The following is a 26,489-nucleotide window of genomic DNA, read 5'->3' as shown; positions in this document are numbered from 1 at the left end:
AGATATACAACCGGCAGGAAAGAGGAATGCGATCTTCGCGTCAAAGTCCGAGACTTTTCTCGTAGATGAGAATACCAAGGTGCTTGTCGCAGATATGCCATTCCTGCGACGGCAACTTGTTTTTTGATGTCGTTGGTGCTTCAGTTTGCAACAGTGTCGTTTAACAATGCTATAAAACATAACGACAAATTGACAATACGGTTGCGCGATCAGACCAGAATCGCTCACGCCTAAAAATAGTTTATCTAATATTATATATATATTAAAAATCAAGCATTGAAAATTTTGTCATCGCTTCCGTTCAAATTGTGCAATTGCATTCGTAACATCGTTAACGGATTCCAGACGTAGCAGGGTATTGAGAAACTCTGACAAACAATAGAACACCATCATTCAACATATATATTATTGGCTCAATTGGCAGCCTCGTGGCGGTTAGATATGTAAACAAGGAATTTGAAACGCAATACTCTCAATACAATGGTAGTCGATTTTAGACCGGGCCGTGGCTGGAGTGTATCTCCGCCGGCGCAATTCATCCGTGGCGCAGTCTTGTTGTTTGTTTTATCTTCTGGAAAAGACCGGTCAGGAGGCTGGTACTCTCGTTTATTTCTGAAAAACTTTAACCTTCAGCTGTTTCATATAGATTTCGACCTTAATAGCTCTTAAATAGTCTGAGTGGCCTACTCGGGACAGTTTATAATAAACGTTCCAGAGCTACGGGAAAGACAAGAACGCTCAACGGAGACGATGGCAAGCAGCTGTGGACCCTTTCATGCAGAGGCATTGAGACGGCAGAGAGTAATTGATCGCAAACGTGCCGCCCTTGCCCGACTTGCTGTTCTTCAAGTAAGTTGAACACCATCTTTTAGTTCCAGAGAAATTGATCTCCGTGCAACAGGTTGTAAAATATATTCACATTACTCGTTTTCTTGACTAAACCATAATAAGCAATCATCGAAGCACAGATAATAACCGAATTCAAAGTCTAACGAAAGAAAAAAAATTTAAAATATTTTAAAGGTTTCAGAAACGATATATAACTTAGAATTTCAATAATATACATATGTTTAAAAGCCTATGAAGGCTTCATTATTACAGGTTTCCTCCGAACCTCTTCAGGTGAATGAGGCTATCCATCTAATTCTGAATATATTCTATTATCATTCGCTTTTGTATACGTTATAGTATGAGTAAATCCGAATTTTATAAAGTCAAGTGCGGAGTCCAAATTGAAGTATTGAGGATTGAAGTAAACAAAATATCAGGACATTTAATATCAAATTTTACACGAAGTATCAGTTTAAAAGAAATTGCCATAACTAATTGTTATTATAATATTGATTACGTTGGTTTTGTTGAAAGTGTGCACATTGTTGATAAGATCCTGCTTTTACAGATTAACCATTTGTTGAGCTATTGTAACAAGATAGTGTCATAATGTGATAGAATTGGTATTGAAACAAAACAGCTGTGTTGGTGGCGGAACAATGAACCGTCGTCGAGTTATTTATAGCACAATTTCAACAATAGGCTTCTGTGTCTCTTCTTGGCGGGAGTGTGTTTGGGAACAACGCCTGTATTTGCCATATTATTTCGCATCGCTTTCGGTATTACATACAGAGCTCCTTATGAACTGGGAAAGGGACGCTCTTCTAGTAAAGCTACGTATTAGTAGACCCCCAGCCACTGCAATCAGCACAGATCATTTTTATCTTCACCGAAAAAGATTTTGTGCCACAAAAACATTTTATAAGCAACAAATGTTAATGAAATCTCAATGCAGTCATATGTCATTTACTCTATATACATTCTAACACAAAGGGATCAATACGATAAGCGAATACAATATTGTCACAGCTTTCCGTCTAGTGTTTCTTGTTTCGTTTGAAACACACGTTCAAAGTGTTGTTTGACAAACAGGTTTGTAAAAAATCGCTTTCTTTACAGGTTTGTAAAAAATCGCTTTCCTATCGCAATGTCATGTCAAATATATAGAAAGACTTTCAAAGATCGAATTGCGTACGTTGTAGAAATCAGTTACGTAAAAATAACCAAACTGCTGAAACTATCGAGCCCTTGGTCTTTTGTATTCAAGGTGAAACCGATAAAGACTGAAATTTAATATTAAATACTCGTAAAATGTCTCATAAATAATTTAATATATTATCAAGGAGGAAGAAGAAGAAAACCGACGTCTTCAAACGATTGCTTATGAACAAGCAAAACAAGAAAGGCATGCAGCTAAGATGAGAGAACTTCAGGACCACTTAAACGACGTCAGAGACGGTGTCTCTCACAAGTAAATCAAAATATTATTTCTTTCCCCATCGAAATGATATTTAAACGTTCAAACGTTGCTAATCGAAGTGTATCGTCGGGTAAATTTGTGTTTGCATGACGAAAATTGTATTTTTAAGAGTTCATTTGTTTTCAGCCTTTTTTGAAATTAACAACATTGCTCGCATTCTTTCTGCTGAATACACTTCATTGTATGTTGAATTCACACTGCTCACTGTTTTTAGCGTATAAATTCTGGATTCTTTATGAAATATTTCTTCCCGTGCCACTCATTCAAATCCGAAACTTTCGATTCTTATTTTTTTGTAGAAAAAAGCTTCGCCCAAGTCGACGCAAGCCTTAAATATCGGCCTAAGATTTATCAACAGTTTTCTGTTCATTTCTAATCTGCATTTAAGCAATTTTAGCCATGTTTATTATCATTATGTAACTTCTGGACTTATTGGTGTTAAGTGCATCAATTTTATTTTAAACAACAGACCGTCGGCTGGAAATTTTAGCCGCGTGGCGTCTCATCCCGATTTGGTGAATAAACACCGAGAATATGTTAGACCTGCAACAGTGATGGGAATGCCGAGGTCAGCTTACAACGACATCAAAGGAAAAGAGAAGATTCTCCGCAACCATAACTTATATCAAGCTCATCCTAAAGTTCTGTGGAATCTAAGACCGAAATCCCATCGCTAAATATAACGGAAATATTGCTATAAAGAGATTAATATGTCTATATAACTGTCATTTTTATTGGATAATTATTCGTTTGTATGTATGCCATTATTTTTTACATTTCTAAATACTGTATTGTGTAACGTGAGTCCATATAATTCATCTCTCACAACTGTAAATATAGCCTAGAGGTGGGCAAAGTTTTTTGTGAGAAAGTACTCAATTTTTTGGAAAGACCACATCATATCTTTTTGAAATTAAATATGTAAAATATCTCAAATTAAAGACTTTTAAAGAAATATATTGAATGACAAAGTGAAAATATCAACTGACTAAATTTATTTGACGAAGCAAAGTAGTAAGTACGTTTTTCATAGGGAGTATTATTTTGGCTACAAACGCCATTATTATCGACTTTATCAGTGATTTAACGGGAAAGTCAACAATGAGGCACCATTTACTGTCTATTCATTGTACTGCTTTAAATGGGCAATGACGACTTAGTGGAATTTAATTTAACAAAAAAAAATTAGATAAATCTTCAGATAGATAGATGCTTTGGGAGGGGTGATCTTCATAAGATCCCCTGAAAGTCGGTTACTGAATGGCCTGGTTGATTGACTGGACTGGTGTGCACTATGAAATCCTTATGCCTTTCCTTGGCGCTCCTGATATTCGGTAATTTAATTCTTTCTAACACTTCCACAGGTTATTATTGAATATATTACATTTTCCGAGTTGCAAGATATCCTTTGATTTATGTTTAGCTAAACTCCAGTTCCGTTGCCGGTGCTTTCCGTTTGCTGAAATGACTGTGCGACTGTGGTGATATCACTTAAGTGCGCTACTTTTGACTGTTTGTTTTGGCTATTTGTATTTTCGTACTCTTTGAATTAAAAAAGTTCAGACCTGGTAACAAAATAGGATCACTCGGGTGCGTAGATTTTATTATAGATAATAAAAGACAAGCGCTGACAAAATGCCCAAGCACGCAGTTATGAACTGCAAAGAGATGTTTTCTAAAGTGGCTGGCATTTCAATGCGGTACGCTTGTGTTGAATTACACTTTTTCCAATGGCTAGTTAGTGTGCGTTATGATGCTGCTATATATATATATGAGACCTCACGACTCAGAAGCAAATTAGCAGAATAATCTCATGCTAACTAATTGACTATATAATTCTGCTATCTATTTTGTGCGTTTTCACTGGTTAGGCTAACACATCAGGCTGCATATTTTAAAAATGATATGGGCCATACCCTAATAGGAGTTGTGGAAAATTTTGTCAAATTTCTGAATCTATGTTGGGTTTAGACATGCCTGAAAATTCTCACTTGTTCTAAACCGATTTATGAAAATATAGATACTACTATCTATATTGTTTCATTGAAGTTTACATCAAGAGGCCATTCTATATACATGATTGAAATGAAGTGACTGATTGCCAATTGCTTAACACTATGGAATTTATTGAGCGTTTTGTGTGTTGAAAATTGTATTTGATTTTGCCCCTATGCATAAACTTTGTTAGCTCCGTTCAAGCTGTGCCCTGCGCCTATTTGAAATAAAGACCCAAGGAAAAAATGTCATACCCCACTAGTATCCTCAAACTCGTGATATTTAACCACAGTCGCTGCCAAGATGATTCATTTAAATCTGTGCTTTAAGCAATGTGTTCTTATTAATTTTAGCCCCTGTTGACGATTTACATTACGAACCATTTTCTCGAACAATGTAATATTTTATGAATGTACGTTTCTACTAATGTGAATTTAGTTGCAATTCTTACTTGAAACTTTGCCTTATTGAGCAGATCAACTTTTCACTATAAGTTACTACAAAACCCGCCTTCTCCATTTAAATCTATTTGATTTCTTGTATGGGATAGTCTCCATCCTGTTTTGCCTTTCAATTCATATCTTCCAAAACTAACTGCACAATTAAATACGTGATGGCTATATTACCTTTGTAACTCCCTAAATTATTTTATTAAAGAACCTCGGCTCCATGTAATTGAGTGGATGCGAAGAATACCTCAGGCCTCCGGCTGTCTAATGCCACCTTTAAAGAGCAATGTTGGTTATTTTCATTCCCTATTTATGTACGATTGATTAGGATGGTTGAAAAATAAAACCTGATTTTTTATCGAAAAAATACATTTCAATTTAACTGCCTATCACTCAGAATAAGACTACTCTTTTAAGTGTGTGTCGCAGAGTTTTTCTTAAACAAAAAGCGGTACTCCAGAAGTGCACCAAGATGGCGGACACCGGAACGTAGCATGTGTACCAGGTTAGGGTTGAGCCATAATTTCAGGTACAAATACTACGGGATTCTCTTGGCTAGTCCCCGTACTCGTAATATAACTAAAATGAGAAAAATCCGAATAAAATTATGGCCTAGCCCTAACCTGGTACACATGCTAAACAAAAAACAATTGTATTTAGCATGATCAATCATCTAAAGTTTAATAATTAATTTCTGTTGCTCAATAACCAACAAATGGCTAACATTACTTTATATTCAGTTCACTAGTTTTTAGAGTGCAATAAACTTTAGCAACTTCATGACTGTGGCAATATGTATTATGTATATTCTTATCTCAGAAAAATATACAGCAAAAAAGGCTTATTGTAAATGACGATTAAATGCAATTGTGGCTGACAATGGTAGAATCTCATTTCTATCTTATTTGCTCTCAAAATATACGCTTATTCATCGCAATATATCAGAATGATTTTTGTTTTGCACTAATTTTGTCTCCACTTTATTATTCCGTCGCATATAGCCCTCAACTATAAGCATTCGAAGAAAACTAACGCGCCATAAAGAGTCATGTATAGAGTTAAAGAAGTTTTAGTCGAAAGACTTGGTTGTTTGGTGAGAAAAAATGTACGAATTTACGAGGAGATATGCACCGCTCGTGCACCATAAAATCCTTTCATCTGAAAGAATAACTGACGAAATGAATTGGTAACCGGACGTAATGCCGGTTGTTTGAAAGTGCGATGTTTACTCCTATATATGGGGTTGTGTAGGGGAACACTGTACCAGTATAAATATTGTAATTCATGTCCTGAAGCATCTTTTTTACGCAAAGTGATTTCTAGAAAGCATGGCAATTGATTGACCTCTTTGAGAATCATTTCTTTTATTTGAAAAAAGTATTCGTTTTATTTGTACTTGTCGTAACCTTCTAGGTACTGTGTCTTTGAAACCTTTCAAAATCATCAAATATAATCTGTTTCATTCGGGAAGATTGTTCATTGATAGTATTTGAAGTTTTGGAAGTTTATCTGAGAGGATTTTAAAAACAATTTTGTTAATAGCGATTCAAATCATACGGATTAAAACTGCCAACAATCTTTTAGGTTAGCTTGAAAACTTGTTTTTGTAGTTTTGATAAATATTGCAATAAAACTGATATAATATATCTGATAAATATTGCACACACATGACACCTCTATCTAAAAAAACATCTATCAATCTAAAATACCATGGCAAAAAGAAATATTTGTTAGAATATAATAAATAAACTACAACATCGCACGTGATTTGAATACCTTATATGCCATGGTACCATATGACTTAATGTGATCTCCTCGCGCAAACCCTCTTGCTTGATAAGAGGAAAAATCAAGGTTCTTCAAGCAACAAAAGATTCGCTTTAGTGTTTTTGCCGGGAACAGAACAAAAGCTACCAAAATCATCTTAAACTATTTTTGTCTTTTTTGGAATTGAGTTGAACTGGTCCACTAAATTCTATCAGAGTGCATCTCACAACCATACTACGTGATCCGATTGTATTGGATGCTGTCAATGTTAAGTTTAACTCATTCTATTCTCTTGACATACATAAAATTTCGCATTTTGAGAACTTTCTTATTTGGCTCGGTATAACAAATTTATAAAATTTCGCATTGTTTCCCTATTATTTCATACTGCACATGAAATATTCTTAATATTGACGAGAATCGTAGACGATTGTTGCAAGAGGCGACCTCATGTACAATATTACTTCTTTACACCGTATTACAGTTTACCTATATATATGTTTTTTGCTCTGCAAAGTAAACAAAGCGAAGGACTAATTACGACTATTGGTTAATCTAATAATTAACTAATTATCATAATTTTATCGTGACTGAGATTGAGGTAAATGATAAGTGAACAACATAAGACTTGTATCTGTTGACATCTCTGCTTCAGGGATAAGCTGATATGTAGCATTTAGCGTCAGCTTGTTTCAGCTCTATTTTTGACACAATTTCTGATTCTAGTTAGGAGCATGGAACCTTGGCATGAATAAGTTTGTATCAAAGTCAGTTGGTTTAAATACAATATATATTTTATTTGTGTATAAACGTCATTGTCGTGCAACAAAAGATTTAGTTTTATAGAAGAAAAGTAATAGCCTTCTAGCGACAAATCTTTAAGCAATGAAAAGCCAACCAACAAAGCAACAATTTACCAAAACGATCCATACGCCCACTCTTTAGTTGCAATAATGAAAAATTAGTTCCATAAACAGGTTAGCCCAACTTGTAGGCGGCACATGGTTGAATAGTTTCAATAAAAGTGCTAATATTTAACAAGTAAACTAGATTGTAAACGCTAACTCTCCAGAACACTCTCAAAAGCATAGGTATGAATTTTTTTAAATAGTAGAGTATAAGGAGAATTTTCATGGAGTCAAGGGTCAGGAAAACATCCATTCGCTACCAATTGAGGGCCAAGTTATGATCAATTTACATAATTTATTTTCAAATAGTTCTCTCGCCTACAAACATTTATAGAGAAGTATGAGATGATACGTGTGAACAAAAAATATGCACAAATTATTTCAACCGTGAAGATATTTAGGTCTGTGTCGCCTGATCGACTCGAATTCCCCCGTTTAACACTAATGAAAACATTGCTCAAGTCACTTTTTTTTTTAATTTTGGTATCTCTGAATTCGTTGTGGGAAGATCTACTTCCCTATGTCGCTCAAACATTCATATCTAGAGCAAATTAGCCGCTAGGTGGCAACAAAATCTGCTTATCTCAAGAAATGAATCAGGCGGATTTTGGTTTGGGCTAAACTAAGTAGCCCAAATTTGACATGAGAAGATTCAAATACGCCTTTTGCCATCTAGTTTTCAGGATTGCATGAGTTGTGACGACATTTTTATATAAGAAAGGCTTCTTGATTCAAGTAGGGTGTAATGAAATGAAGTCTATAGGCAAAGCTGCCATAACGTCCTTATTTCTAAGATTTGTCCTTATTTTGAAGGTCTTTGTCTCAAAAAGTATTTCTGTCCTTATTTCTAAGGAACGTCCCCTTTTTTACACGTGTCCTTTGAATTATAAGGATATTCGCGTACCAGAAAAGGGGAGCGGAAAAAAGGGCGCGACGGAGAAAAAAATTGTGAGAAAATGAGAAAATAACTTTCGCGTATTGCAAAACATATTCTAGAATCGTTTATCGGCAAGTTCATTCCTAAACTTTGGCAGCGGCGAAACTTTCATTTGTTACGTAATAATATGCTCTATCGCAGGGCTTCCAAAACTAGGGGCCGCGGCCCTGGAAGGGGCCGCGAAACAAATTTTAGGGGCCGCAAAGAGAACACCAATTTAACACAAAGTACCACGTCAATTGTACTTTTTCAGACTCTTGATGCGAAATACAATCATTAAAAATGGTATAAAACAAAAATTTCACGGTTCCGAGTGAATACATCATCATAATACCGTGTTTTCCCGAAAATAAAACAGTGTCTTCAATTTTCTTCGAAAATAACATTAGGGCTTTTTTGGGATAGAAAATACCAAGATTTTTTATTATACAAATTATGTATACCGATTTCCATTTGCTTATAAATATCACGTTTGTGTTTAAAATAACTACTAAGTATAGATTCTTAACCATTTAAAAAGTATAAGAGATTTCTTGCTATTGACTATGACTCAGTGGTTCTTGAACTTCATTGTATTGTGGAGCCCGTGAAAATACGTATTGATCATATAAACCAGTGATTCCCAAACACGGTTTTGAGAGCCACATGCGGCTCTCAACAATCCTTTCTGCGGCTCTAGTTAATGCTCGAAAATCACTTACTTTCAAAGAAAATTTTTCATTAAAAACTAATCATTGACTTGAAATTAAAATGCTGAAGTTTATTAGTTACTCAAATGGATTCCCCCATGTTTATTTGCGTAGCGTTGACTAATCTATAAGATGCAATAGTGACGCAAAGCGTTTTCGCAGCCACGCGGACACTTTTCACTTGGAGAGATTATAGACATGGCTGTAATCATTGGCTTGCTTTCATGGTTTGTCAAACTTATTAGGAATCGAAGCCAAACTAAATGGCTGTTAGTCTAGGGTGGACAAAATCGAATATTTTTTTGAATCGGATAATTTGAATATTTTTAACGAATGCCGAAAAGTCGAATGATGAATATGTTTTGTACACAACAGGTATCCAGAACGTCGGAGGTCGATAATTCCTTTTGAAATTAATGGAAACATTGAAAAGTCGGCAATGAAACGTTTTTTTTTTACTGGGGAATTTCATCATAATCGCTGATTGTTTTTGTCACCGCGATTGCATTTCTAGTCTCGAGAATGGGCCGCACACATGATCACTCCACATCAAAATTATTTTAGCTATCATAATAATTTATTCTTCAAACCATTCTGAATGAGATCAAAGAGCCGAATATATCGGAAATATCGGTGTCTTTCTAGCCGTTACCGATAAAAATACCGATTTAAAATTATCCGATGTTGCCGATATCGATATATCGGCGAATCTCTAGTTTTTTATTGGTATCGGTATCGATGTATGTACATTTTAACTTTTACAATCGATTGAATGGTTTGGAGCAGAGATCAATTGTGAATACAATTATAGCTTCGCCGATTAAATAACAGAAATAAAAACAATGCATAACTTAATCCGGTATGTGTCGTAGTCTGAAATGAAATTTCATTCTCCATTTGTGGTATTTATGAGTATAGAAGTAATAGCCATAGTTTTGACCTTGAAATAAACACAAAAATCAGATCGAATATTTTAGAAAAAATGTTATCCTAACTAAATTATGCATCTATAAGTTTAAAATTCTCAATATCCATAATCGCTCTGAAATCTGTTTCCACTTCTTTTTAGTCTCACTATCGGACAGACGTATTTATAGTAGTACAAACTTCAGGAAGTACCGAGGCGTTCTGGCGAATGATCTTAGACAACAAAGTCAGCATGACTGTATCCCTGTTTGAGGGAAGTTATTTATTATTCTGATATTGAATGAATAAATAGTTTTCAATTTTATTTAAATTCGTACTAATTCTATGCCAACATTGCAGAGAAACGAGAAGGCAAACTACTGTTTGTGGCCCAACAAAGCAGAGGAGTGTATCTACGGACATGTGTACGTAAACACTAAACACAGTTGTAGAAACCTGTTCAGCGGGTTACACAAGAAGAGAATTTGTAATATCACTCAAAGACAAAAAGGTTGTGTATGTGGAGCAGTGATTTTGAGCGACCAACTGACTTGATGTCCGTACTTTATATAGAAGTTGTTGACGTGTTATACGCTAAAATATTATATATATATATACACATTAAAAGTGGCGCAAATATAATTTTCACAATAAATCATATCATGATGAATGCCATAATTTATTATTGATCCCGTATGTAATGAATTACCTCTGTACAAAAACACTGACTAGGACAGAATTTGAACTGATAAATACGTTTTAATATTCAGATGACAGTTCCACAAATTTACTACGACCAATGGCCTGAAGAAGTAAATCCAGCAAATTCTAGCTCTATTCTTGAAATAATTGCGAGCATTGGAAGGCACAACCGAACATTGGCAAGTTTTGAGAACAAGACAAAGCTTGTACATTGCAGGTAAACATATCTCAGGCCTTGCTTTATTATGCTTGCCTCTGCCTCATAATAAGTGAATATTCATCCAGAAAAATGAAATAACAATTCTGAAGAGATAAACCGCTTCAAAGGATTATTTGGTAAGTTTTGAATTATCCAACAATTTTGCGTTTGTTCGGTGATGGATCTGGACGAACTGGGACATTTTGTGCCATTTCAAATCTAATCGAGAGGCTGAAAAATGAAAATCGTGATGATGTCTTAAGAACAGTGAAACATTTGAGGGATCAAATATCGATGATGGTCCGAAATAAGGTATGCAGAGTTGTAGACAGTCTAAGAAATGAAATGCGATTTGTGTATTATAGATTAGTTGTTTCTTTCAGACAAACGAAATTCTATTTCATAACAAAATTCACTACTTTGAAATACGCAAATTTTAAATGAGGTTATGGAAAATATTATCTCTATTTTTAGGGTCAATATGAATTTGGCTATCAGGCTGTCAGCGACTTCCTCCAATCATTTCATCTTTGTGAAAGCTTTCAAGAGAAAGAAGGAAGCGGCAATATGGACCAATAACATACAATTCATTGTTTCATATCAACTCATACAAGTATCAAGTCTTATGTCTGCTAGCAAATACAATGTGTCCAGGACCGCAGTAATCACATAGTTGATACTAGATTTACAAAGTTTTATTCCGATCATGAATACTGAATTATATAATCAAACATTTACAATAAATAACCGATATTCGCGGAGTGCTTAGTCGTAGATAAAAGATTTGAGAAATTTAAAAGCAGGTTGAATCCGTAGTAATAGACACTCGGAGTGATGGACGAAACGACGAATTTCAATGAACATTACAAACTGAATATCCGAGCAAATTTATTAAGCAAGATATTCGATTGCAGTCATGTGTGTAATGATATGCTCATAAACATCCAGGCTGAAAGTATGAAAATGTGTTCGGGTGGTACTTTGTCAACAATTGCTAGCAACAAATACCTATGTAATTTTTAGAATAGAGTGTTTCATTTTCCTGTTTACACTGATTAAATTTGACAATTTCATAAAAATCATTCTTATGTAATAGCAAGTATTTGTGGATTCGTATAGCATGTTCTTCCTTACCGAGCAGACGAATTTCTATTGCCGAACCACTATCGCAGTAATAATTTAATTCATACATGCCCCCGTGCATCACTGTATCGAGTCTATCGATTTTTATTTGCTTGTGTATTATTGTTATCTTCAACTCTATATTTTGTTTTACTCCATCGTTTTTCAAAAGTCAAATTTTCTAATTTCTCAAAAATCGCGAATCTCCTGTTAAGTTTTTTTTTCAATTGTTTATATTAAATCAACCAAGCATTATCCGTACATGACCAAATTAGTAAGCCAGTTAATCATCAAATTTTAACCCTTTTTAGAAAAAGTTTACAATATCAAGGTAACAAAACACACAAGTAAAATATTTTTTGTTTGACTACCAAAAAAACAAACATCGCGAAACATTCGTCTACGTAAACGTTTAACTTTTTAATGTATATATGTTTAATATTGTGAATGAATGACTGAGCCGTCATTTTATTTATTACTCTTTGTCATCCCATTTTGGTGGTTTGTATTATTGCAAAGTTTTTTTCGGTGAGTTAAGTTCTTCCATGTATTCCTCGTACAGATCTTTTTTCGGTTAGTTAAGTCTTATTTTTTGTAAAGATATTTTTCCTTTTATGTTGCAAAAATATTGTAATTTCCATTACAAGTGTATGTTAATATTATACAATAAAGGAACACTGTCTCGAGCGAATCATTTTAATCCTCTCTCTTTATTATCACCGGTGAATCTCCAATTTAGATATGTCTTCTTTTTTATTGCCCAATTGTATATATATGTGGTATTTTAATACGTCTAATGTCGCTCAAACATTCAAACCTAGAGCAAATTAGCCGCTAGGCGGCAACAAAATCTGGTTATCTCAAAAAATGGACCAGGCGGATTTTGGTTTGAGCTAAACCAGGGGTGTCAAACTCCATCCCCCGAACAGCATGCGGTCCCATAGAACTTCCAATGCGGCCCTCGAACAATCCAGAATAAATGTAATATTTTGTAAGGTTTTTTATTTAAATGTAACACATTTTTAAAAAATTTTCAACAGAAAACAACAATTTACAGAAAGTAGTTTTGAAAAATTACATTTTTGTTGTTCACATTTCGACCCAATTGTGAATACACCTCAAGCTAGCCTCAATTATTTTGAAATTTTACTGGTCCGCGAACTGAAAAAGGTTGAGAACCACTGGACTAGGTCAAGCAAAAATTTCCGCTTTCGACTAGGTCTTATTTTAAGGGGAGGGCTTATATTAACATCATTTTTTTTTAAATCATGCTAAATTGTGTACGTTATTTGCATCTCCATGTCTCTGTGAACACGAATTTTTTGCTTGACTAAAATGAATAAAAAAGGGAGCGACGAAAATTCAATTGTTTCTCAAAACGGGCACACACATTGCCATTTGCAGAATAAATTTGTTTTTTTAGCGATTTTTTTATAGTGCGCCGCGAACAAAAAAAGTTTGAGAACCACTGGTATGGACTAGGGTTAGTTCGGATACCTATAATTTTCACTATCCGGATAACGGATATATCCGGGTATTCCGTATTTTAAATATACGGTTAACCGGATAGTTACTGCTGATTTTAGAGAACCGATTTTGCAGGATTTTCGCGGTGAATTGAACGAATACCACCACACAGTTCTGTTGTGAATACTCACATATGTATTATTTTTCTTGAATATGAATTATTGTGCATTTTAATATTGCATGTGTCAATAAATAATAATTTAAGCTCAGTAGTCGTACCGATGTACAGCGGAATAATAAAATGAAACATTTTTTGAAAATATTGTGTCCTAATTTTTTTTTCCCCAACTGGTTATTTTCCCTGTTCAAATAATATGTAAAGATTTATATTATTTCTACTTTATTGTAAAGTTTTTTAAAAGTTTCTTTTTGTGTCTAGAGCCTCTTTTCTTTAAATTTTGACTCGTACTAAATTTTAGTGTTGCAGACTCACAATGATCATTTCTGATCATCCGCACCTTCCTATCAATTGCAATGAATTTAATATTGTCATGTATAGTATTTTGTTTTCTTATAATATTTGGTGATTTCTTGCACGACGAAATAAACTTTGTTAATATATACCACAAGAGCATACATATAAATGAAATCATGAACACAAAAAATCGTGCATTTTGAACATTTTATTTCGGTGAGAGAAGTATCCAAAAAACAGAATATAGGGGGAACAAATTCCGTGAAGTGTATAGGAAAATATAAGTCATTTGAACAAAAATTTTAATAACAAAGCAAATTGATGATTATGAAAAAACCGAAGTGGTCAGAAATTTCTTCTAATTTGAAAACTTCACTTATTTAACATGTCACTGTAAATATTCTCACGTTTGTACTAATTAGGCCACAACTTTAAATCTATTTCCATTCGAATACCTTTTAAACTAAATTAACAGAGCCAAAACAATGCTGCGCCAGTTTCTGAACAACTTTACTTACCACCCTAAATGAGTAAACGAAAAACATGACACGATACAGAGTCTGTCAAATTAAACTTTTCTGAAATATTATAGACCATTTTGCAAACAAATTTGTTTGTGAAAGTTCCATGAAAACCATAAATGTAATAACAGCCTTTCCTCCTCATTTTGAAATTTTCGAAAACGTCACTAATAAAGGCGGTCGAATTTTACAGGCTAATTGTGTTATCATCGCCGATCGTTTTCTTCCGCATCGCGTTATTATTTGGGGAATTAACATCGGCATTATGCCAGTTTTAATTTGAAAAGAAGTTACATCCCGTGAAAAGTTACCCTTGTTGTAAATTCAGTAAATACGATTATTACGAAATTTTGGCGATTCAACAGCGCCTAAAATAGAGTCTTGTTTTATCTATCACTGGCTCATAAATCAAGAGTCGTGGTATTTTCGTTAGCATTCAATTCCTTATTGTCAGTCAAAAATGTGTGTTTCAGATCTACTCTCTTAACGATAGATAGATACGACGATAGATAACATACTGCGGCCATTTCAGTTCCGGGCGAAATAAAACAATTATCGGCGTTATATACCGACGAAACTGAACCCGACTTTTCTCCCGAAAATGTTGATATATAACTATAAGCCAATTAATATCTGCATTTATTGTACTAAATAAATTATACTCATTGGAATTGCAATAATAGCTCAAATTTGATGAATTTTCAAGATAGCAAAAATAGGAAATTGGAGTTGTTCGTGCAGCTTACCATTTATTTTCATATCTAGAGTAGAAATGCTTTTATTTTAAGGTAAGTCGGGCTCTTCTATACCGCAAATACGCAATAATCACATTTTTCTGCGTGTTTTGTGATGTAATACTATAGTCAAGTTCACTCCAGCATTACACGGATGACTAAAATATGCAGAGTGGTGTGGATATAAGTGAATATTATATGCTCTGAGAGATGTCATTGGTCACTCAACAAAAAATATTAAAATCACTAATGCGCATATGCATTATTTATACTGCTCTATTATCCGGTTAACCGTTACAATAATATCCGGTTATCAGATAGCAAAATACCTCTTGGTTAATCGGTTATCCGGTTAACCGCTATCCGGATAATCCAACCCTAGTATGGACCTTTCCCCGAGCATCGACTTCCTTGTTTACTTCGTGACATTGGAAAATCAGCATGATGCAAAAAGTGACGTAACAATGCTCTTTTTTCCATCCGCTCAGACAGATTTTCAGGCGTGGTCGTAATCATTACCTCGTTTTCGCATTTTCGAACTCTATTCGTTAGTTTTCAGTTGTGTTTCGGAAATCTAAATATGAATCAGTTAATTTAATGACCACTCTATCTTCTTAGGAGTTTTAATTTAATTGCAGTGATAAAAAATTAGTGTAAAAATAGCTGTGATAGACTAGGCTAAAATTCTTTACCGGTACTTTTAAAAAACAGATTGTTGTATGCGATGAGTCATAATGTTGGTTTGAAACACATACCCCATTTAACAGGCGCCAACTCGCGAAACCACTCTTAAAATGAGCCCCGAAAATTTTGCAATGGTAAAGTATAGGAAGAATTTTTCAGGGGTCAAAGATCGGGGAAAGGTCCATAGTAGATTGTGGATGACGTAGCCAGATGGGCCAGCACAAAGTGACTATGGCCAGCAGTCCTACCGCGTCAGTTTGGGTATATAAGAATGGTTACCACTGTGAAGCTAGCAGCACTTTCAGCCAGAATATTTTTACACATTGAATATAGGTTCCACGCGCATATACTGTTCACTTATAGGTAAATGTGGAAATTGAAAATGCTGATCAAAATATAATATTGGCACGAAAATAGATGAAAAATTCTTAAACTGAATGAATACATTAAATTTAACAAGAAATTAGTGTTTAAAAAAAGACTAACTAAGCGAAAAATGAATTTTCAGGTATTCCGCAAATACAAAGTTTCGGAAAATTATCCTTTTCGGAACCTCGATTCCTCGAAAACCGCCAATAAAGGCAGCACCACGACACATTTGGAGAAAAGCAGATACCCTATAAATTCGATTTTTCTATAACAGAACAGTAGCAGTACGTTTTGGCTTGACCATATATATTACCAAACATATCGTGTAATCTAAATTTTAATAACGGCATGGACGTAACAAATTTAAAATTGATTTTGTATTTCAACTAAATTTGCTAGATAATGGATAAAATATCATTTTCTTTTTGTCACACATTAATACTGTACATCTTTTAAACTTGGAATACGTTGCGGGAAGTATAAAACAGCAAAAAATCATTTGCGACTCCTAGTGAATTCTGTCCTGGATTACAAAAAATTATCGTTTTTAAAATGGCGATTTTTCGAAAACCGCCAATAAAGGCAGCACTACGACATATTCGGATAAAAGCACATACATTATAGATTCGATTTTATTATGCCAGAACAGTAGCAGCACGTTTTGACTTGGCCATATATAATACCAAACATAGCGTATATTCCTCGATTTTTAAAACAAAGGTACGTAACATATTAAAAAAGGGTTTGTATTTCAACTAAAGTTGCAGGATAATTGATCAAATATCTTTTTCTCTTTGTCGCACATCAATACTGTACGTCTATTAAAGTTAGAATAAGTTTCAGAAAGTATAAAATAATTATAAAAAAAATTTTGCGCACCCCCTTGAATTAGTTTGAGAATTTCGAAAATTATCGTTTTTGGATTGGTGATTTCTCAAAAACCGCCAATAAAGGCAGCATCACGACACATTCAGAGAAAAGCACATACCTTATAGATTCAATTTTATTATGTCAGAACGGTAGCAGAACGTTTTGACTTTGCCATATATAATACCAAACATAGCGTATACTCTTCAATTTTATTAACAATGTGGACGAAACAAATTTAAAAAGGAATTGTATGTCAACTAAATTTGCTGAACAATTGATAAAATATATATTTTTCTCTTTGTCACTCATTAATACTGTACGTCTATTAAACTTAGAATGAGTTGCAGAAGAAAAGTATAAAATACCAAAAAAACATTTTACGCCCTCTCGTGGATTCTTTTCAAAATTTCGAAAAATAATCGATTTTGGAAGGGGAATTTCTCGAAAACCGCCAATAAAGGCAGCACTACGACACATTCGGAAAAAAGTATATACCCTATAGATTTGATTTCACTATAACAAAACAGTGGTAGCATGTTTTGACTTGGCTATATATAATACCAAAATAGCGTGTATTCTCAGTTTTATAAACATTGTCGACGTAACAAATTCAAGATGGATTTGTATTTCAACTGAAGCTGCTGGAAAAATGATCAAATATATTTTTCTCTTTGTCACAAATGAATACTGTACGTTTATTAAACTAAGAATTAATTGGGAAAGTTTAAAATAAATAAAAAAAACATTTTACGCTCTCTATAATGGGTTCTTTTCTGAATTCCGAAAAATAATCGTTTTTGAAAGGGCGATTTCTCGAAAACCCCCAATAAAGGCAGCACTACGACACATTCGGAAAAACGCAAATACCTTTTAGATTCGACTTCACTATACTATAACAGTAGCAGCACGTTTTGACTTGGCCATTTATAATACCAAACAAAGCGTATATCTCAATTATTTGAATAGCGTAGATGTGCCCATATTTTAAAAAGGTTTGGTATTTCAAATAAACTCACCTAATATCGTAATATTCCGTTTTCTTACTTTTTCAAACACCGATACTGTGTGTTAATTAAACTTGGAATAAGATGCAAATTGTATGAAAAAGTTAAAAATGTCTTACAACCTATATATAATTTTTTCAATTTCCCAAGCATGCCGTTTTTGGAGTGACGATTTCTCGGACAATGGCCAATAAAGGCAGCAATACGACACTTTTGGAGAATAGCAGATACGTTAAAGATTCGATTTCACCAAACCAGAACAGTAGCAGCACGTTTTGATCTGACCATATTTAATACTAAACATAGCATATCATTTTCAATTTTATCAACTATGTATATGTAACATATTTAAAAACGGTAAAGTATTTCAACTAAATTTCATCAAACACTTTTCTCTCTTGGTCATACATCAAAACTGTACGTTCATTAAACTTGAAATTAGTGTGCAAATCTTAAGATGCCAAAAAATGATTTGACGCCCTCTAGTGGATCCTTTTCGGAATTTCGAAAAATTATCGTTTTTGAAAGGGCGATTTCTCAAAAACCGCCAATAAAGGCAGCACTACGACACATTCGGAGAAAAGCAGATACCTTATAGATTCGATTTTATTATGTCAGAACAGTAGCAGCACGTTTTGACTAGGCCATATATAATACCAAACATAGCGTATAATTTTCAATTTTATCAACTATGTAGATGTAACATATTTAAAAACGGTTAGGTATTTCAACTTAATTTACTGGATAATTCATCAAACACTTTTCTCTCTTGGTCATACATCAAAACTGTATGTTCATTAAACTTGGAATAAGACGGCGAATCCTAAAATAACAAAAAATGATTTGATGCCCTCTTGTGGATTATTTTAAGAATTTCGAAAAATTATCGTTTTTGAAATGGCGATTTCTCAAAAACCGCCAATAAAGGCAGCACTACGACACATTCGGAGTAAAGCAGATACCTTATAGATTTGATTTCATTATGTCAGAACAGTAGCAGCACGTTTTGACTTGGCCATATATAATACCAAACATAGCGTGTATTCGAACTTTTATGAACAATGCAGACGTAACATATTTAAAAACGGTTTGGTATTTCAACTAAATCTATGGAGTATCTGCTTTTCTTCGAATGTGTCGTAGTGCTGCCTTTATTGACGGTTTTGTGGAAATAGCCACTCCAAAAACGGTATGTTCGAGATATTAAACGAAATTACTATGGGGCGTAAGTCATTTTTTTGTTGTTTTATACAATTTGCAACTTATTCCAAGTTTAATGAACGATCATTATTGATGTACGTCCAAAAAAAAAGATGTTCGATGAATTATCCAGCAAATTTAGTTAAAATACAAAATCTTTTTACAATATGTTACGTGTACATTGTTTATAAAATTGTGAATACACGTTATATTTGGTATTATATATGGCCAAGTAAAAACGTGCTGCTATTGTTCTGACATAATGAAATGGAATCTATATAGTATTTTCTTTTCTCCGAATGTGTCGTAGTGATGCCTTTATTGGCGTATTTTGAGAAATCGCCTTTTTAAAAACGATATTTTTTCAAAACTTCAAAAAAAAAATCACAAGAGGGCGTCAAATCATTTTTTGTTATTTTAGGATTCGCCGTCTTATTCCAAGTTTAATGAACATACAGTTTTGATGTATGACCAAGAGAGAAAAGTGTTTGATGAATTATCCAGTAAATTAAGTTGAAATACCTAACCGTTTTTAAATATGTTACATCTACATAGTTGATGAAATTGAAAATTATACGCTATGTTTGGTATTATATATGGCCAAGTCAAAACGTGCTGCTACTGTTCTGATTTATTAAAATCGAATCTATAAGGTATCTGCTTCTCTCCAAATGTGTCGTAATGCTGCCTTTATTGGCGGTTTTCGAGAAATCGCTATTACAATAACGATAATTTTTTGAAATTTTGAAAATAATCCACAAGAGGACGTGAAATGCTTTTTGGTATTTTATACTTTCCGCAACTTATTCCAAGTTTAATGAATGTATAGTATATATGTATGTCCAAGAGAAAAAGATGTTTGATAAATTATCAAGGAAATTTATTTGAAATACCAAACCGTTTTTAAATATGTTACGTCTGCATTGTTTATAAAAGTTTGAATACACGCTATGTTTGGTATTATATATGGCCAAGTCAAAACGTGCTGCTACAGTTCTGACATAATGAAATCAAATCTATAAGGTATCTGCTTTACTCCGAATGTGTCGTAGTGCTGCCTTTATTGGCGGTTTTTGAGAAATCGCCCTTTCAAAAACGCTATTTTTTCAAAAACTTCGAAAAAAATCCACAAGAGGGCTTCAAATCATTTTTTGTTATTTTAGGATTCGCCGTCTTATTCCAAGTTTAATGAACATACAGTTTTGATGTATGACCAAGAGAGAAAAGTGTTTGATGAATTATCCAGTAAATTAAGTTGAAATACCTAACCGTTTTTAAATATGTTACATCTACATAGTTGATAAAATTGAAAATTATACGCTATGTTTGGTATTATATATGGCCAAGTCAAAACGTGCTGCTACTGTTCTGACATAATGAAATCAAATCTATAAGGTATCTGCTTTACTCCGAATGAGTCGTAGTGCTGCCTTTATTGGCGGTTTTTGAGAAATCGCCCTTTCAAAAACGATAATTTTTCGAAATTCCGAAAAGGATCCACAAGAGGGCGTCAAATCATTTTTGGCATTTTAAGATTTGCACACTAATTCCAAGTTTAATGAACGTACAGTTTTGTTGTATACCCAAGAGAAGAAAGTATTTGATGAATTTTCCAGTAAATTTAGTTGAAATACCAAACCGTTTTTAAATATGTAACATCTACATTTTTTAACAAAATTGAAAATATACGCTATGTTTGGAATTATATATGGCCAAGTCAAAACGTGCTGCTACTGTTCTGACATATTAAAATCGAATCTATAAGGTATCTGCTTTTCTCCAAATATGTCGTAATGCTGCCTTTATTGGCGGTTTTTGAGAAATCGCTATTTCAATTACGATAATTTTTTGAAATTTTGAAAAAAATCCACAAGAGGACGTAAAATGCTTTTTGGTATTTTATACTTTCCGCAACTTATTCCAAGTTTAATGAACGTATAGTATATATGTATGTCCAAGAGAAAAAGATGTTTGATAAATTATCTAGGAAATTTATTTGAAATACCAAACCGTTTTTAAATATGTTACGTCTGCATTGTTTATAAAAGTTTGAATACACGCTATGTTTGGTATTATATATGGTCAAGTCAAAACGTGCTGCTACTGTTCTGACATAATAAAATAAAATCTATTAGGTATCTGCTTTACTCCGAATGTGTCGTAGTGCTGCCTTTATTGGCGGTTTTTGAGAAATCGCCCTTTTCAAAAACGATAATTTTTCGAAATTCCGAAAAGAATCCACAAGAGGGCGTCAAATCATTTTTTTGGATTTTAACATTTGCACACTAATTCCAAGTTTAATGAACGTACAGTTTTGTTGTATACCCAAGAGAAGAAAGTATTTGATGAATTTTCCAGTAAATTTAGTTGAAATACCAAACCGTTTTTAAATATGTTACATCTACATAGTTAATAAAATTGAAAATTATATGCTATGTTTGGTATCATGTATTGCCAAGTTAAAACGTGCTGCTACTGTTCTGACATATTAAAATCAAATCTATAGGGTATCTGCTTTTCTTCGAATGTGTCGTAGTGCTGCCTTTATTGGCGGTTTTTGAGAAATCGCCCTTTCGAAAACGATAATTTTGTGAAATTTATCAAAGAATCCACAAGAGGGCATAAATTTTTTTTCAGTATTTCAGACTTTACACAACTTATTCTAAGTTTAATGAAGTGCATTATTGTTGTGTGACAAAGAGAAAAATATCTTCTTTGATGAACTATCCAGTAAATTTAGTTGAAATACAAAATCAGTTTCAAATTTGTTGTATAAACATTGTTTTAAAAATTGAAGAATATACGCTATTTTTAGTATTATATATGGTCAAGTCAAAACGTGCTGAGACTGTTCCGACATATTGAAATCGAATCTTTGAGGTTTCTACTTTTCACCAATGGTGTTGCAATGCTGCCTTTATTGGAGGTTTTCATGAAACGACCATGTTACACGACGAAAATTCAGTCATTTTTAAACAAAGAATTATAAAAAAAATTTGTGCACTGTAACAGTCGCTTTAGCTTGTTTACTATATATTAACAATACGAGGAGTGTAGTTAATGATTGTTTTGCTTTAATTGCTATTGTGAAACTAATCAAAATATACACTTTCTTATAAAAATCATTGGGAACATTTAATTTTACGCGTGGGTATTTTCTGCGATTCTGTCAGTCACAATTTCGTGTTTTGCTGCTAGCTTCACAGAGGTGAATGGTTTATGAATTTAATCAAATCAGAATCAATCAATCAAGTTTATTTTTTTCCAACCAGTAAAAAAGGAATAAATAACATAGGCACACAGTTTTACTGGAGAAGGGAAGTCGCGGGGAACCAAAGCTGGTTATCGAGGGGTGGAGGCTAACTCGCCATGGACCACTCGCGGGGTTAACGGGTATGCGGCATGCCTGCAACTGCACGAAGGCTCTTCTTGCAATGGGAGATGGAAAGGTGGTTTCACTTACAACTTCAATAGCGAGGATAAATATATTAAATTAAATGTGTTTGGTTAGAAAGATGTCTCAACTTATCATTTTCATCTAAGCATGCTAAATATATCACTATATTAATTGATTGTGTGAGCACTAAATCAACAGTGTACAATCGCAACTGCACAAAGGCTCTTCTTGTAATGGGAGATGGAAAGGTTTATCCTCGCTATTGAAGTTGTAAATGAAACAGCCACCTTTCCATCTCCCATTACAAGAAGAGCGTTCGTTCAGTTGTGGGCATACGGTATGGGATTAGTTAGCCAGTTATTTGTTTTTGGAAGCATGGACTTGATGGTGGAGGAAGCCGTACGGTACCGGTAACCGACCAGCGGTTACGTGAACCACCCTACGGCGGCGAGGAGTCCAGCAATCCTCTCGCACATGATCATCCCCGCATGGGATTCGAACCTGCGATCCCACGAAGGGTAATCGATAGGATACCGTACTGTAGGATTTACGGCCTCTCATCCGGTTACCGTACTACAGTACTAGGCTATTCCATGTCGGGTATCAAGGTATAGGATTAGTTACAATAGTTATTTGTTTTCGGAAGCATGGACTTGCTGGTCAGCTGGTGGAGGAAGCTGTAACCGATCAGTGGTTTGTGAACCACCTTATGGCTTATGGCTGCGAGGAGTCCAGCAATTTTCTCGCACATGCTGACATGACCATCCGTCCATTCTCATGTGGGATTTGAACCTGATTCGGGCTGTTTTACTTAAAACTTCAATAGTCTAATAGTGCTCTGAGAGACAGTCAACTCGCCATGTCTATTTTCTTTATATTTCAGTATTTGTTGATCGACATCGCGAGCTTGAGAGAGTCAACTCGCCATGTCTATTTTCTTTATATTCGTTGATCAACATGGCGAGCTCGAGAGAAAGAGAGCCAACTCGCCATGTCCATTTTCTTTATATTCGTTGATTGACATCGCGAGTTCGAGATAGAGATAGGGTGGCAATTTTTTACGCAAATGAAAATAAAATCAGAAAATATAACAATGTGTAGGTCATGGGCTTTTCCATATGCTTAGAACAGTGAAAAAGCTTGTTCATCTCTCACAGTCTCAACTGATGTGGGTATTTTCTGAGTTCAGAGTTAGGACAACCAAATAAATTTAATACATTAATACTGTAATATGTTGAATCCTCAAGATTTAACTCAAGTTTTGAGTCAAGCAAACACTGGGGGAGTACAAAGCACACTTCTTGTTAACAATGAAGGATCCTTAGTCGCATTTTCTGGATATGGAGATACAAATGTTAATGTGAAAGCTGCCATTACGAGTAGCATTTGGTCTGCATATGAGAAAAGTGGAAGTAATGCACTTAGTAATGAAAATCTACAATTTATGCTTTTGGACTGCGATGATGGTCGAGTTGTCATGACGAGAGTTGCAAGTTTGATTTTGTGTCTTTTTGCAGAAAAATCTGTCAATGTGGGAATGTTGAAAGCAAAAGCTGATGCATTGACAAAATATTTGAGTGAACCTCTCAAAAACCTTGCGTTAGTTACATAATGATGTACAGACATTATCCAGTTATCTGCAAGTATTTATTAATAACATTCTAACAACTATTTTCTATGTCTGCGAAATGAACAGAACAGTTTTAATTGTATTTTTTCTGTGAAATGTAGGGATACAAGTTTTATTCCTTATTTGATTCCTTCATTTATTTACCGTGAGCTAGGATCGATTGTCATTAGGTTTTTGATATAGCTACTTGGCCTACCATAAAACAGCCTAAATGCAGTTTCACAGAAGGGGTCCGCTAAATTAATATAACTGTATAATGATTTCAAATTTTTAGGTGGAACCTTGAACTTTTAATTATACAAATTTAACTTGAAAATTATTTATAGGGAGCATTAGAAAATTATATATGTAAAATAATAACCAAATGGTTATAAGATGGAGCCACTAAAATTTTTCACAACTCTGGCTCTCCAGCCCTGCTGAGACATCTGGTTTGAAATTTTGAAGTACATTTCTATGTGCTGTAACAGTGAAGTGTCAGATATCAGAAAATTTTCCAATGTTTATAACAATATTTTTTAAAACATTTAGCATTCTCTCTCTCTTCAGCCACTCTCCCTACTCGCTCTTTATAAACCCTTTAACTGATAACTCCTACTCCAGCCTTCTATAAAATTTCATGACTCAGACTCTCCAGCCCTGCTGAGACATCAGACAATTTGGTTACATCTGAAATACATTTCTATGTGCTGTTACAGTGAGGTGTCAAATATCAGAAAATTTTACAAAGTTTAGGACAATATTCTTTAAAACTTTTGGCATTCTATAGTTACTCTCCCTACTCACTGCGTTCAAAATATTTCGACGTAAAATTCTGTTGATAATATGAGATAGGGTATGAGCAAAGTGTAGGCCTTTATGTCAGTATGCATGACTCAATAATATTTTTTCTTTGCCACAATTTTCATTTGATGTGTTCAATTCTGCAATGTGCAATTCTCTTTTTTTTATATATATTTCTGTTCAACATTTTCTCATGAATAACTATGAACAAATGTAATTATCTGGTAAAAACAATTATTTAGTCAGATTTACACTTGCTTGATAGTAATAGAGAATGCTCATTATTGATATTGTTATAAAAGGTTAAATATTGTTCTATTATTGATTGAAATAGTCATTCTACATGAAGCGTTTCATTCAAAAGATAATAATTAATAAAATGTTTTAATTACCGGTATAAACATTTTATTACAAGAATTACTTTTAAATTTATGAACACAGATATCCTAATCTGTGAAATGAATTGCTAAAGTAGCTATTTTTTCTATACTGAATCTATACTCTGGTCATCATGATTTTATGTTACATTTATTTGGATATTTAATTAGGGGTCTCATGGTCACGACACATCTATGTGGCCTGCTGTATGATAAATTCACTACTTGTTGATGCAAAGATACCCGCAAGGTTTAATTATACAAGAAAAAATATGGGGTCTAGTGTAGTTTCGTACCCAAAGTACTTCTAGTGGGTGAAGCATAACAATTTGTGCATATGTCAATCCTAACCCCCACCTGACGGGGTCATCCAAAAATCACGTCACTACACCATCACAGTGACATAATAAGGGCCTTCAAACTATATGCACTGTCATCCAAGACACGCAAACGTTCACCCAAAATGGAACAGCTATTTCTCTCGTTTTGTCGGCGCAGCGATCCTGATACGAGAGAGATCGCTGCTGTTAGTGAGTTGTTTATCGTCGGCGCAGATGCTATTTGGGGCGATTGTAGGTATACTTTGACAAGCTCTATGACGTGTTTGTGACGTCGTAGTGACGCAATTTTTAGATGGCGTAGTCAGGTGGGGGTTAGGATTGTGCAAAAATTGCTGTGCTACACGAGACCCAAAATATGTAATGGTAGCTGCGGACTTGCAGTGTCAAGGATTTGTTTCCTTTAATTGGGAAAGAATAAACTTGTTGTTATTCCTGACCTATCCATTACTGATTATTTTCTTTCAATGATTACGTATACCCTAAATTTCCATATTGTGATAGCTTAATAATACTGATGATATATCTGGTTTTGTTTGCCATTTTCATTCTGAACTTTAATATTTTGCATCAATTTTTCTAGATGATTGCTTCTGATTAGATCTGTGGAATAACTTTTTGTAGGGTAGCCTACATAACTGTTCAATTTAAACTT

At 34.1% G+C, this 26,489-nt stretch overlaps 2 protein-coding genes across 2 annotated transcripts; both read left to right on the top strand.

Moving 5' to 3' along the window:
• Positions 1–571: 571 nt before the first annotated feature.
• Positions 572–3,711, top strand: LOC120336402 (uncharacterized). The gene is made up of 3 exons (XM_039404074.2): positions 572–849; positions 2,175–2,302; positions 2,781–3,711. Exons 1-3 carry the CDS (start codon positions 751–753, stop codon positions 2,986–2,988), a joined length of 435 nt encoding a protein of 144 aa, XP_039260008.1. The 5' UTR covers positions 572–750; the 3' UTR covers positions 2,989–3,711.
• Positions 3,712–22,965: 19,254 nt separating this feature from the next.
• Positions 22,966–26,418, top strand: LOC120347856 (ragulator complex protein LAMTOR2-like). Its single transcript, XM_078117880.1, has one exon. It carries the CDS (start codon positions 23,938–23,940, stop codon positions 24,316–24,318), a length of 381 nt encoding a protein of 126 aa, XP_077974006.1. The 5' UTR covers positions 22,966–23,937; the 3' UTR covers positions 24,319–26,418.
• The last annotated feature ends 71 nt before the right edge of the window (positions 26,419–26,489 follow it).

This window comes from Styela clava, chromosome 11 (assembly GCF_964204865.1).
Source record: "Styela clava chromosome 11, kaStyClav1.hap1.2, whole genome shotgun sequence".
Lineage (NCBI taxonomy): Eukaryota > Metazoa > Chordata > Ascidiacea > Stolidobranchia > Styelidae > Styela > Styela clava.
Note: the sequence above shows the minus strand (reverse complement) of the source record. Positions and strands in the feature narration are given on the sequence as shown.

Excerpts from the sequence above, each read along its gene's own strand:
- LOC120336402 (XM_039404074.2), top strand. The coding sequence starts at position 751 with ATGGCAAGCAGCTGTGGACCCTTTCATGCAGAGGCATTGAGACGGCAG. Across the intron at positions 850-2,174 it reads CCCGACTTGCTGTTCTTCAA|GAGGAAGAAGAAGAAAACCG; the intron begins GTAAGTTGAACA and ends TATATTATCAAG. Across the intron at positions 2,303-2,780 it reads AGAGACGGTGTCTCTCACAA|ACCGTCGGCTGGAAATTTTA; the intron begins GTAAATCAAAAT and ends TTTAAACAACAG.
- LOC120347856 (XM_078117880.1), top strand. The coding sequence starts at position 23,938 with ATGTTGAATCCTCAAGATTTAACTCAAGTTTTGAGTCAAGCAAACACT.